This window comes from Microcaecilia unicolor, chromosome 7, assembly GCF_901765095.1.
Source record: "Microcaecilia unicolor chromosome 7, aMicUni1.1, whole genome shotgun sequence".
Taxonomy (NCBI): domain Eukaryota; kingdom Metazoa; phylum Chordata; class Amphibia; order Gymnophiona; family Siphonopidae; genus Microcaecilia; species Microcaecilia unicolor.
This window is the reverse complement of record NC_044037.1, coordinates 273613894-273628953: the sequence shown is the minus strand read 5'-3', so window position 1 is coordinate 273628953 and position 15060 is coordinate 273613894. Positions and strand designations below refer to the sequence as shown.

At 41.7% G+C, this 15060-nt stretch overlaps 1 protein-coding gene across 1 annotated transcript in view; it reads right to left on the bottom strand.

Moving 5' to 3' along the window:
* Positions 1 to 2345: 2345 nt before the first annotated feature.
* The window catches only part of DPP10 (dipeptidyl peptidase like 10), a 744229-nt gene continuing 731514 nt past the window's right edge, over positions 2346 to 15060 (bottom strand). The window contains 2 exon segments of the mRNA XM_030210103.1: positions 2346 to 2967; positions 9398 to 9471. Coding sequence (XP_030065963.1) covers positions 2833 to 2967; positions 9398 to 9471 — 209 coding nt within the window. The 3' untranslated portion in view covers positions 2346 to 2832.

Genomic DNA, 15060 nt, shown 5'->3' with positions numbered 1-15060 from the left:
AGTTTTTATATAATTAGGGGGATAGTGCATAACTGCAAGGGGGCATATTTGTGGGCGAAGCATGGCTGGGCCATGGGCGTGTCACCAAACAACATGCCCAACTTACAGAATGCTATCAGTTGCATGCACTGATTGGTGCACCAAGGTGAGCCCACTTACCCTAGCCGTTGGCCTGGCGCAAGTGATCATGCCTAACGTTTTGACACACCAAAGCAAGGGGGGCCTTTAACAATGGTATGCTAGTGTTAGTGTATGCTGAAAATAAGCATGTGCTAAATGCTAGAGATGCTCTTATATTCCTATGAGAATAAAAAATGAAGGCGCTATAAACAATTGAATAATGAAGGGAGCCACGTTATATCTCAAACTCAAAAATGCTCTACTGCCCAAGAATTTCTCAAACTTCTACTCAAAAGATCAGTAGAGTTATGATAGGATCTATCAGACAAGTGTAGCCAAAGAGGAGGCAGGTACAATTGTCTGACAGATCCTACCATGACTCTACTGATTTTTGAGTAGAAGTTTGAGATATTGTTGGGAAGTAGAGCATTTTTAAGTTTGACATATATTCCTATGGGCATCTCTAATGTTTAGTGCACGCTAATCATTAGCGTGAACTAAAAATGCTAGCTCACTTTTGTAAAAGACTCCCCCCCTCATGTTTGCACTTGTATGCTATAATGACTTAGGCATGCCTAAATGCCACTGTAGAACTGGTGCCCAGTGCACTCCATTGTGGCATATAAATCAAGGTGCCTAGCTAGAGAATTACCTCCTTAATGGGCAAAAAGGGAAACAGCAAAAAAAAAAAAAAAAGGCGAGCAAAAAACCTCATGTGAAAGTGAGCAAAGAAAAAAAAGTGAGGTAAGTCCAGAGAGGATATGAAAGTGTCTTTATTGTAAACAGCAAATGGATGACCCGGCATGGCCGTGTTTCGGCACAAAGGCCTGCCTCAGGGGTGAGGTAAATCTCTATTGTTATGGCAAGAAAGCTAAGAATGTGGTCAAAATCCAGGCTGTTGAATTCCTGTGAAATCCTCAGTAGGATAAAAAAAACCCCGCTAAACTGCTGAGACCGGCTGACAGGCAGACATCAGTGACGTGTAGGTCGTCCATTTGCTGTTTACAATATCCTTTGATATCCTCTCTAGACTTACCTCACTTTTCTTTTTCTTTGCAAATGGGGAATCAACAGAATGCTTCAGTTACACAATGCCAAAATGGAAATCAGAATTGAATTTGAACTAAGCTAGAAGGGAAAACGTGTGCTACTAGAGTGAGATAATACTCAGTGGCCTGACATTATTAATATGTCCTTTATAAGAAACTATAATTTAATATGTACGTATCTAATTTACATATGATAATCCAACATTTTAAAATTAAAGTCTAACCAGAAAGCTCTTAACCATTAATAACAGTACCAAACACAATTCAAGTATTCTGTATAGAAACAATACAGTCCTTACAAGGAAATATCTCACTACAGACATAGTTTAAACAATGCTTCCATATAGTTTGAAAAATAGATTATCTTTAAATACACAAAAGGGTTAAGATATATCTATCAATATCTATCTCTAGACATAGATATTGGTACATATATAACTCATCAAACATATAAATGGCGAGTGACAGACTCACTCGCAAATGCGCAGTAGAGACTTCCCTCTCTGTCCCGCCCCCACGTCAATACGTGATGATGGTGGGGTGGGACAGAGAGGGGAAACTGCGCTGCCGAGGTTGCTACCGCTCCCCCCCCCACTCGGAGTCGCCGCCGCCGCCACCCCTCCACCCGGCCCGGCCCTCTCTTCCCTTCTGAACTTACACATCCATCCACCCAACGCAGCAACGCACATCAGCTGAGCTGCCCCTTCCTTCTCTGCCTGTGTCCCGCCCTCGCTGACGTTACGTCACAGGAGGGCGGGGCCACAGGCAGAGAGGGAAGGGCCCACTGCAGCTCAGCTGATGTTCCTTGCTGCGTTCGGCAAATGGATGTGTAATTTCAGAAGCGAAGAGAGGGCCCGGGCCTGGTGGAGGGGTGGCGGCAGCGGAGACTCCGAGGGGGGGGGGAACGGTGGCGACATCGTGGGGGGGGGAAAGGAAAACCCCAATATCAGGCCATTTTTACGGGCTCAACAGCTAGTATATGTATATACACACGCACACACACACACACGCACACACACACACACACACAGAGTATGAAGAGTCGCAGAAAACTACCAAAACTGTTATTTACTCCCTAGTTCATAATGTTATAAATTTGAATAAATTTAGCCATCCTTATTCCGGTTTGTAATGTAGGAAAACTACTTAACAATATTTCTCTCTTAAACAGAAGGCTATAGAAAATACTATGTTCTTTATTAACTGATTAAAGTTGAGCGACAGTGAAGGGAATTGCACTTATTGAAAAAAGTTACAGTAGAATAATAGACTGCAGCTTAACCTTGACGAATGATAAGTCCTGTATTATGTAAATAGAAAGGTGAACGTTCATTTAAATCAAAATTAGCACAGCTAGTCATGTAACCAACAGTGAGGCTGAACAGAATAAAACATGCACCACCCTACTAGAATGCAAAACTAAGTTGTTCATGGAATTGGTATCCAACAGTTAACTCTCTACAAGGCAAAAAATAGTGTTCCTTTTAATATGGAAAATCTTCTGTGGTCAAATGACCGTTTATGAGCTCATTGTCCCTAAGTGTGCTGATCCACCGATATGTCCTTTAGCTGCCCCCTTAGCTTCTCTCGTGTCGCCTTGTATTTCGGCTTAATTGAGCCACAGAGTCTCATCGTACAGGTTATGTTCACAACGTCTATTTTCTTATTCATCCTCTTCTGGTTCTTGTGGTACAACTGGTGTTTCCTCTTTCAAGCAATTACTGAAAAACTTGAGGAGTGTGCTGTAAAGATGAGGCTTGCTTTTCTCCGATATACTGTGACCTTCATCTGGATAGACCTAAAACAGGCAAGATGCGGAAAATGAAATAATGAAACAAATCACTTTCGATTAAGGCTATGGATTTCTGTTCTCTTTGCTTCAATTTTTGCGTAGCAGTAGGAAAATAGTTATAGATTACATTTTAGAACATGGAAACCGAACCTGAGATTAATTCAGCAAATCAGAATATAACTGAGAAATAATTACAGAAAATATTAACTAATCAAACATACATCAAAGGTTGAATTTCTAAATGTGCCAATCTGGATGACATGATAACACATATGCTATAGTAGGTAATATAATGAAAATACAGGAAAAAAAAGAATATGGGGTCCTTTTACTAAGGTGCGCTGAAAAATGGCTTGCGGTTATGTAGGCGTGGGTTTTGGGCATACACCAATCTGTTTTTCAGCGGGCCTGTAAAAAAGGCCTTTTTAAAATTTTTGCCGAAAATGGACATGCGGCAAAATCAAAATTGCCACGCGTCCATTTTGGGTCTGCGATCTTACGCCAGCCATTGACCTAGCGGTAAAGACTCACGTGGTAACTGGGAGGTCATGACCTACATGCGTCAAATGCCACTTGGCATGTGTCTGATATGCATGTTCAGACGCCAAAAATGAAATTACCACAAGAGCCCTGCAGTAGCCGGGCGGTAACTCCATTTTGGAGCGTAGATGCTTATATGGCTTATTAAAAGGCCCCAAGTTTTTTTTTTTTTATTTTAAATCATTTTCTGCATAAAAAGCATAGCTTTGACTAGGGGCCTCCTCATTTGTTTTCGTGGTAAACGTGCTTGCCCAATTAAGCCAAGCACATTTAGCATAAGAAAAAAGTCATATTTATTATACTGCATTTACTAAGCTTCCTTTGCAACTAGTCTAGCTGATGAATATGTAGCAAGTCAGGAAGCAAGCAAAAACATCCCCTGTGAAAGAAAGTTCCATCTTTGAAAATGCATGACCTGGAACAAAGATCCAGGGTAGTATCAGACCTTGGCCTGCTGCGCTGTAAAAATTCTTTTTCTCAATAGAATTGGTATTACTGATGTATCAGTATTTATTTGCCATTCTCATCCCTGGCATGAATCAGGAATCGCAAGTAAATCAAATTGGAGTGAAACAATTTCAAATAAAGAAAATCAATACATACAAATTGTTTCTGTTATGATAGCCAATGAGGTAAGAACTGTCCTCTGATTATCCAGGAATCAACAAGTGGGAGGATACCGAGCAGTGACCTTTCACCCCACTTCTTGTCACTTCTCAAAGTAGAACGATAATAAATACCATTGGAAGGGGCCCTTTTACTAAAGGGTTGTTGCGTGGCAACGGACTTGACACACGGCAACCAGGAACTACTGCCGGCCCAATGCGGGTGCCAGTGGTAATTCTGCCCCCAGCCTGTGCCATTTCCAGCACCACATAAAATCAGGTCTGATTTTTCTAGCACAGGGGTTACCCGGTAGTAATCAGGCAGTGCCGCACACTGCCCAGTTACCGCTGGGATAGCGCAGAAGCCTTTACCACCACCTCAATTGGTGGTGGTGGTAAGTGCTCTCCCTAAAATGGCCGCTCGGCAAGTGCAAACTTACCGCACGGTCATTTCTTTTTTTCCACCTTTTTGTCCGCTGTGGTAAAAGGGGACTCTGCGTGCAGCAAGAACTCATGCTGCTGCTTGCGCAGGGCCCCTTTTACCGCAGCTAAGGGGCCCTAAATGTTTGAAATGTCATCAGTAACATCTGTGTTGACAAAAATCCAGTTCCCTGGCTGGAGAAACTTCAAAGATGGAATTCAAACACGTTGATAATCACCTGGACGCCTACTTTAATTTGTACATTCAAAATAACTCTTGAAGAAAAAGGCAATACCTCAGGATAATTGACAAAGCAATTGCCGACTACTTGCAACCCTCTATAACTGGCACAATTTGGTTAATAGATTTGATTTAACAAACAATAATTTAGAAGTCATTTCACTAAAGCGCGATATGTAAGGCTGTGCAATAATAGTTGGGGGCATGTCCAGCATGTCCTCTGCAGTGAAAAAGTAAATAAAATTACAAAAAACATATTCTACAATGTACGTTAAGGCTGTTTACAATTAAATGTGAATTCACATACCGCCTCCTCTTGAGTCCATGTTCATTCATAGTAATAAAGTAAATAATGGCAGATAAAGACCTGTACAGTCCATCCAGTCTGCCCAACAAGATAAACTCATTTTACATAGTGTGTGATACTTTATATGTATACCCGAGTTTGATTTGTCCTTGCCTTTCTCAGGGCACAAACCATAGAAGTCTGCCCAGTACTGTTCTTGTACTAAGTTCTGAAGCTAACATTAAAGCCCCTTAAAATGTACACTCCAGCCCATCCTTATCTATTTAGTCACGATAAGGACGTAGACCGTAGAAGTCTGCCCAGCTCCCGTTTTGTTTCCAATTACCGGCATCGCCACCCAATCTACGCTAAGATTCTATGGAACCATTCCTTCTAAACAGGATTCCTTTGTATTTATCCCACACATGTTTGAATTCCATTACTGTTTTCATCTCCACCACCTCCCGCGGGAGGGCATTCCACATATCCACCACCCTCTCCGTGAAAAAATACTTCATGATATTAGTCCTCAGTCTGCCCCCCTTCAACCTCAATACATGACCTCTAATTCTACCGCCTTCCCATCTCCGGAAAAGGTTTGTTTGCGGATTAATACCTTTCAAATATTTGAACGTCTGTATTTTGTCACCCCTGTTTCTCCTTTCCTCCAAGGTATACATGTTCAGGTCAGCAAGTCTCTCCTCGTATGGTTTGCAACGCAAATCCCATACCATTTTCGTAGCTTTTCTTTGCACCGCTTCCAGTCTTTTCACATCTTTAGCAAGATACGGCCTCCAAAACTGAACACGATACTCTGAGTGGGGCCTCACCAACGACTTGTAGAGGGGCATCAACACCTCCTTTCGTCTGCTGGTTATGCCCCTCTCTACGAGCCTAGCATCCTTCTAGCCATGGCCGTCACCTTGTTGCATTGTTTCTTCACCTTCAGATCCTCCGACACCAACACCCCAAGGTCTCTCTCCTGAGTTGAGCTTAGTAATCTCTCCCCTCCTATCTGGTATCTAATAGACTAGATTCTACATATCGTGCCCGAAGAATTAATGCGGAATAAATTTCCGCCTAAGCATATTCTATAAGCAGTGCCTCAATTTAGGCATTGTGTATAGAATACACTTAGTTGATATCCCAGCGCCTATTACTAGGTGCATCCATTTACATCAAGGGAAACATGGTGAAAATCCTGGCACATAGATTTAGGTACAGAGGGCATTATTCTATAACAATGCACATACATTTTGGAACGCCCACGAAGCACTCATTTCCCTGCTCATAATCACGCACCTTTTTGGCTCTGTACATTAGAATTTAGGTGCTATTATAGAATACGCTTAGCAAGCTATGTACGTCAATTCTAATTATTGTCAATCAGGGCTCATTATTGCTTGTTAAGTGCTGTTAAAAACACTGATTGGCTTGTTAATCCAATTAATTTATGTATGTTATAAAATACGCTTGGATTTAGCTGCAGAATGCTAGGTGTGATATATAGAATTCAGCAGATAACCTACCCAATTCCCACCCCCTAACACAACATGCAGTTAACATTTAAATGAATCTGACCTGTCATGCTTGTGCAGTAGGTTAACACACGCAAATTCAAACATTAAGGGCTAGATTCTATATAATGTTTGAAGAGAAGGAGTGCTGAGCCTGTGAAGAGAAGCACTGTGCGTGTTTGCAATATAATTACTATTACAGGTATGTGGAGGGGGCATAATCGAACAAAAATGTCTATCTCCATGGGCGCTTATCTCCAAGAACGGGTCCGTGAAGGGGTGGACCGAACCGTATTTTCGCAAAAAATAGACGTCCATGTTTTATTCGACAATTTGTGAGCTGGGCGTTTTTGTTTTTCAGCGATAATGGAAAATGAAAGCGCCCAGCTCAAAAACGAATAAATCCAAGGGATTTGTTCGTGGGAGGGGCCAGGATTTGTAGTGCACTGGTCCCCCTCACATGCCAGGACACCAACCGGGCACCCTAGGGGGCACTTTTATAAAAACAAAAAAAAAGGTAAAAGAGCTCCCAGGTGCATAGCACCCTTCCCTTGTGTGTTGAGCCCCCCAAATTCCCCTTAAAACCCACTGCCCACAAGTCAACACCATTATTATAGCCCTAAGGGGTGAAGGGGGGCACCTACATGTGGGTACAGTGGGTTTAGGGGGGTTGGACGACTAATAAGCATTAAGCAGCACAATTGTAACAGGTAGGGGGGGATGGGCCTGGGTCCACCTGCCTGAAGTCCACTGCACCCCCTAACAACTGCTCCAGGGACCTGCAGGGTGAAAATAAAAAGTTGTGAAACATCATTTTTTTGTGGTGGGAGGGGGTTAGTGACCACTGGGGGAGTCAGGGGAGGTCATTTAGAGCACTTTTTTGGGACCTGTTCATGTGAAAAAAGGGTCCAACAAAAGTGTCCTAAATGTTCGCTAAAAACGCCTTTATTTTTTTTGATTATCGCCCTAACATCTCTCCTCGGCCGATAACCACGCCCCAGTTCCACCTTCGCCACACCTCTGACACGCCCCCATCAACTTTGTCCGCATTCACGACGGAGTGCAGTTGAAAACGTCCAAAATCGGCTTTCGATTATACCGATTTATTCGTTTTTATGAGATAAACGTCTATCTCCCAATTTGGGTCGAAATCTAGGCGTTTTTCTCTTTCGATTATGAGGTGGATTGTGTTTGCACCCCTTTTGGTCTTACCTCTGACGCAGCCTGTGGGCAAAAGTGGCAACGATGGGTTAATTGTTCAATAAACCACTTTTCCTTTTATTATTATTGATCTGCTTTTTGGTTTCTACATGTAACACAACCCTGCCACATTAGAATTAAACAGTGATCATTGTAACACTGCCAAGCTTTCTATTGCCCCTTGCACCTTAAGAAATGTGGATTCTTAACACAGGCAGTGGGAGACCTAGTATGGAGAAAAAAACGATGATATCATATAAAGATTTTTTAAAGAAATTTTCAAGTGCACCAGTATTATTACTATTGGGAACAAAGATGCACAAACAAGTAGTGCTTTAGTACTATCTATCTATCTATCTATCTATCTATCTATCTATCTATCTATCTATCTATCTATAGATAGATAGAGATAATTATTATTTTATACAGGGATCAATATTCAAAGTGATTTAAATGGCCAGAAATGACTCATGATCATTTATTCATTTACTATACCGTTACAAATTGTATGCACAAAACCGAATGGTTTACAATATCAGTATAAAAAATCATAATACAAAAACAAAAAACATAAAAGAATTCCATCATATTGATAGGAAAGCACATCAAACTTAAAACAGACGTTCTACGAGATGATCAATAACACTACACACTAAACAGCCATTCACGACAAATACATTAAGCTAGAATATTTCTTCACTACATAATTACTTCTGTCTAAATACTGCCTTTCATCACAGATTTTTTTCGAATGTGGTTTGAAACAAATATGTTTTCAAAAATTTACGAAATTGAATGTAAGACTGCTCCAGTCTTAGGTTTTTGGGAAGGCAGTTCCAAAGAGAAGGGGCTATAACAAAGAAAGCTGAGCTTCTAGTAGATTCCCATCTAGCCTTCTGTAATGTTTAAGTTGCTTGTCCTAGGCTAACCCAGGCATATTCAGTAGCAGTAAACCGGAAAGTGCTGCTAAAAATGCCCAGTTAGTGCATAAGCCGAAATTGGCTTCTTTGTGGGCATTTGGGGATGGAGTTGGCACTTAGCTGGCTAAGTGCCAATATTCAGATCTTAACCAGCTAGGGGAGTTGCATAAAATGGCTACGTTTTAGCTGGCCTCGGACAACTGGATATTGAATATCTGGCCATGCCTACCACTGAATATCCGGGAATAAAGCTGAAAAGTACTGACCCCTGCTAGCTAAATATCAACCCCATGGAATCAAAAGTCTTTTGTCCATTATCACACAGGAAATCAGTGGAACTAGAAGACCTTGAACTCATGCTTGGAGTTCTTCAGAATCACAATCCAACACTCTCACCTGTAAACCACCTCCCATTTTTATTAAAAGTCTCTCCTACTCTATGGAAAAAATTATTTGAGCAATCCGCATTCTTTTATAATAAAGGTAATAGCCACTTTAATGGTTCTAATTTCTGTACTTAAATAGAAAATACAATATCAATTCTGGTGCAACCTTTGCAGTTGTGGACAGAAAGGTATTTTTCTAGAACAGTGGGTAATGAAGAATGAAAACTTTTATCATAGACAAAAGAATGATATAATAGCCCTTTAAAATTGCCATCAATCTATTTGCAGAAATCAAACAATGAAAGTATTTATGCTACACACCTGCATGGTATAATTCACTCCAGCTTTTATTAGATGCTTAATGAGTTCCGCTGAATGCTGAAAATGGACTTTAGCTGGAAAAAGTAAAATGAAATAGAAGAGAAAAATGGTTATTTCATCTACAAGTTACTGATCTATTGTTGTAGCGTTTGAAAAATAATTGAAAAAAACGCTTTCACATTTTGACATTTGTCAGAAAATGCAGTTCTTTTCAGTGTTTGATAACATATTAACAGAAGACACCAGATAGACTGAAATAGCTCATCTAACCTGCCCAGAAAGGTGGGTAGGGTTGTGATTGCAGATGCATGCCCCTGCCTCCCCCCACCATTGACTTTCTTTGGTACTGCATTGTTGAATATGGGGCTCTTTTTAAAAAACAGAAAAATGTCCAAAAAGAGTCATAAAGCAACATTTGGACAAATCGGTATCTTCAAAACCTATGTTGCAGATGTTTATCTATGCAATTCATCTGTAATGCATCCAAATCACAAGGGGGCACGTTGGGGGAGTTTCAGGGGAAAGCTTAGGGTGGGCTTAAGGCGTTCCTAATACTTGGACATTTTATAGCTATAATGGAACAAACCAAAAACGTCTAGGGCTGAAACGTCAACGTTTTAGCCTACACCTGTTTTTAGAACGAATGAGGCACATAAAAATGCCCTAAATGGCCAGATGACCACTAGAGAGAATCAGGGATGACCCCCTTAGTCCCCTAGTGGTCACTGACCCCTCCCACTCCCAAAGAGGTGATAAAAATATTACTTACCAGTCTCTATGACAGCTTCAGATGTTATAGCCAGGTCTATTAGAGCAGCAAATGAGTTCCTGGAGTACTGTAGTGATCAGTGAAGTGCACTATAGAGAGGAGGACCCAGGCCCATATCTCACTCAACCTGTTGCACTTGTGTTGGAACATGTGACCCCTCCTACACTCCCCCCAAAACCTACTGTAACCATATATAGGTGACCCCTTCACCCATAAGGACTGTTGTAGTGGTGTACAGTTAGGTACAGAAGGTTTTTGGTGGGATTTGGAGGGCTCAGCATACAGTATAAGGAGGTAACATTGAGATGTGTACCTGGAAGCTTTTATATGAAGTCCACTGCAGTGCCCCCTAGGGTGCCCCACTGCTCTCCTGGGATGTCTATGTGGCTTGTCTACTAAGAATGCTGGCTCCTCCTACAACCCAATGACTTGATTATCTAAGTTTTTCACTTGGACATTTAGTGCAAAAGGGCAGATTCTACATATGGCGCTTGAAAACTCCACTCGGAATAAATTTCTGCCTAAGCGTATTTTGCAATTGGCACCTATATTTAGGTGCGGTATATAGAATATGCTTAGTTGATATCACAGGGCTTAAAGCTACGTGCATCCATTTACACCAAGGGAAATGTGGCATAAATGTTGGCACATAGATTTAGGTGCACAGGGGCATATTCTATAACAATGTGTGTACATTTTGGAACGCTCATGAAATGACCATTTTCCCACCCATAACCATGCCCCTTTTTGGCTGCTCACAATAGAATTTATATCAAAATATAAACAGAGGGATATCACACAAAACATTTGTGTAGCATAAATGAGGTGGAGTCTCATATCATTAGACACTACTGCTATTCACATCACTCCCGTGGTGAATCTGTATATACTAGTAAAAAAGGCCCGTTTCTGTAGGCAAGGAAACGGGCCTTAGGCAGGCAATTCCCCCCTCCCCCGTGCTACGGCCCCCTCGAACCCCCCCTTCCGCGAACTGTCGTTTCCCCCCCCGTGCCAGCGAAAACTGCCACCACCGCCGCCGTGTTGTTCTTCCCTTCCCGTAGGTTCTTCAATCATCTTGTCTGGAAGTTCCTCTGCATGCGTCTGACGTCAGACGCACGGAGTTAAACTTTCTGAGAAGATGATTGAGGAACCCACCCGAAGGTAGTGCACAACAGCGGCGGGAAGGGGAGGTGCGTTTTTCGGCGTTCCGGGGGGGGGGGATCGACAGGTTCGCGGGAGGGGGTGGGTTTCGAGGGGGGCGTAGCGCGGGGGGGTGACAGCTGATTCCGAGGCAGTAGGAAGAGTAGGGAAACACGCTGCGCGTGTTTCCCTACTCCTCCCCTTGCCTTGGAATCAGCTGTGTTGACGTCAGTGATGTCCGTGCGTGTCTGCCTCGCAGACCACTTGCAGCCAGGGAGCCACGGTCCCAAGCATAGAACGTTGGAGGTGAGAATTATTATATAGGAAGGATGTGTCAAGATATAATCATTGACTCTATCCTCCACCCACCTATTGTTTTTTTTTCTTTCCCATTATAATATATCAACATATGCAGCACTTAGCTTAACGGACTGGTGCGTTATCTCACAGGTGTGCCTGTATGCCCCAACAGGTGCCTGTTTCGCAAAACAAATACAAGAGCTACAGTGTTGTTTTAAAACAACACTGTAACTCTTGTATTTGTTTATTTTTGTATTTGCATATTTTAGTAGCATTTGTATATCTTTGCAGGCTAAACGGTGTGTAAGTCCCCTTTGAAGAAGCGTGGTGGAGATAAAAACAGTAATGGAATTCAAACATGCTTGGGATAAATACAAAGGAATCCTGTTTAGAAGGAATGGATCTATGGAATCTTAGCGGACATTGGGTGGTGACGCCGGTACTTGGAGAATAAAACCGGTACAGGGCCCTGAGAAAGGCAGGGACAAATCAAACTCGGATATACATATAAAGTATCACATGCCATGTAAAATGAGTTTATCTTGTTGGGCAGACTGGATGGACCATTCAGGTCTTTATCTGCCGTCATTTACTATGTTACTATGTAATAACTGGAGTGAAAACGTGTCAGCATTTAACTTTCAAAAGGATACCTACAATATCACAAAAAGAGGAAAATAGTTTTAAAAACTAATAGGAGCAGCTTCAAAGGTTAGGAGTTCAAATCAGACATGGATATTGTTTAAAAATGAAACTAAATTACTCCAATTGCTCTAACTCATAAGGAATTGGAGTAATTTAGTTTCTGTTATAATATTGCTCTATGCAGTTTTGAAGAGGTTTGCTATAGCTATTGTTTAAAAATACCATATTGGAAGATCAGATGTATTCCACAGGTGGCATGGTTAAAAGGTGAAGTGTAAGTTGTTAAAATATGTGGAGATGGTGAAATGATAAGTAGTAGTAGTAGCAGAAATTGTAGGAGGCCTTTAGGAAGCTGGAAGACTAGGCATTCAAATGGCAAGTGAAATTTAATGTGGACAACTGAAAAAGTGATGTAGTTTGCGAAGAATAACCCAAAATATAGCTAAGTCATTTTAGGTTCCACATTACGAGTTACCAATGAGGAAAATCATTTAGGTGTCATCATGGACAATCTTCTGCTCAGTGTGGGATGGCAGCCAGAAAAGCAGAAAGTTAGGAATTATTAAGAAAGGAATAGAGAATAAAGCAAATAATATCATTGTACCTCTGTGGTAAACCAATCTTTCCCTAAAATTCTATAAAAAGTGCTAAAATTGTGCCCACAAATTTCTGCATGCAATTTAATTGAATAATGCGCCAATTAGCGTCAATAATTGAGATGTTAACAAGCAATTATTGGTGTTTATTGTAATTAATTAAATGTTACATGCATAAATTTAGGCATGGGATCTGTGTGTAACTTTTACACAGGGGTCCAAAAAGGGGACACGGCCATGGGTGCATCATTGGCAGATCAAGGATGTTACATGTGTTCTTATAGAATAAAGGGAAATGGGACTTGATATACTGCCTTTCTGAGGTTTTTGCAACTACATTCAAAGTGGTTTACATATATTCAGGTACTTATTTTGTACCAGGGGCAATGGAGGGTTAAGTGCAGTGGTGTGCTGGAGCCGGCTCGCTCCGGCTCACAAGATCTGGTTGTTAAATTTTCTTCAGACTTGCGAGCCGGCTCTCCTCCCTCCCTCACGGCCGGTCTGACCCGACACGGTAAGCATGGCAGGGGGGGCGCCATGCTTACCGCCACTTATCTGCCTGCCCTGGCGCCCTCTTCTTCCCCCAAGGATCATTTTTATTTTAAATTTACCTAACCTCCGTCCGTCCGTCACTGGAAGCACTCTTCCCCTTCCGAGTCCCGACGTCTCTAGCAGAAGCTTCCTGATTCGTTCATTCTCATTGTCCCGCCCTCATTTTGGTGGCTTCACAATGTGAAATCTCAAAAGTCCATGCATTTTGTAAAAGAGAAAAATGCATTAACAACTACAAAGAGTCCACTTTTCTCCAGGACCGGTACTGCTACTAGGAAGCTGCACTACTTTGTTTTTGATGTCTCTTCATGTCGGATGAAAGGTTATTTATTTTGTTGCTTTGCTTGTATCCTGCAAAACTTTATTCTTCTGTGTAGTTAATGAGATGGTTTTAGCGTTGTCATTTCTAAAGAGTTCAAAACTGTAAAATAGTTCGACAAGGCCAGTGATAGGGGTAACATAGGGAAAGGCATATCATGAATAAAAAAGGAAGTGATAATATCATTGGTATAAATGTAGGTGATGATAATAATACTGTTGGTGAGACCACATTTGGGAGTCCTTTTACCAAGTTGTGGGAAAAAGGGCTCTGCCCTAGGAGCAGAGTCTGTTTTTCTCACGCCCCTGGGCCCTCTTTTCTGCAGCTGGTAAAAGCCCCATAAAAAAATTGGCCACGTGGTGAGATAACTCTTATACTATAAAAACTGGAAAACAGCCAAACACAATCTCAAAGGGTTGTGCAAAGGATAAATGTCAGTGATGATTAACAACTGGGAAATACCCTCAGAAACCAAGGTCTTAACCAAGGTCTGATCATCAGAGCACTAGTATCTATATAAGATTTTGTGCCTGTGATCTTGTCTCTTTCATAGGGTATACTTTCTCACAGTTTTCCAAATAAAGCTAATCACTCTATGACAAACTCTGTCTCTAGGCATTACTGAGTACAAAAAAACTTCCAAGCAATAGCATGGCTTAAGTAAATAGACTTAGCTTTCTCATAGCTGGCTTGGTACCCCACATTTTCATTTTCAACGGGGCCCAGATTGTTTCACCCACTCTAGGGCTTCATCAGGAACCACTCAACTTGAGCATGGCTTTTGTAGGGATATAGGTTTCTAGCTGACTACACTCCTCTAAAGGTCAGCACTTATCACATGGCCATGCGGTGGGGAGACCTTACCGTCACCCATTGATGTGGCGATATGGGCTCCCAATCTAACCTGGCAGTAGCTGGGTGGTGGGGGGGCAATGCCCGATTACCACCAGGTTTTCTTTTTCCCCCGGAAATGGCACACACTCAGGGTAGAACTACCACCGGTGGCCGTACTGGGACTGCAGTAATCCCGGAAGAGAGAGCGGTAAGCCCGCGTTGAGCTTACCGTTGCTCTGTAAAAGGGCCCCTTGGAGCATTAGGTTAGATTTTGAGTCTGCCTTCCCAGAACAAATAGACATAGTGCAGGCAGTTCAGAGGTGGTCTCCAAAATTTGTGCTGAGTCTGAATCAAACTCAATGGAGAAAAGGAGCAAAATCATTCTACAGAACTGATTTTTATGTAAAATGAATTAGTACATTGCATAATTATTACGACATTTTCATCAACCAGACTAAGTTAAAAAAAAAAAACCCAAACTCAATCATATATATTGCTGTGAAAAGAA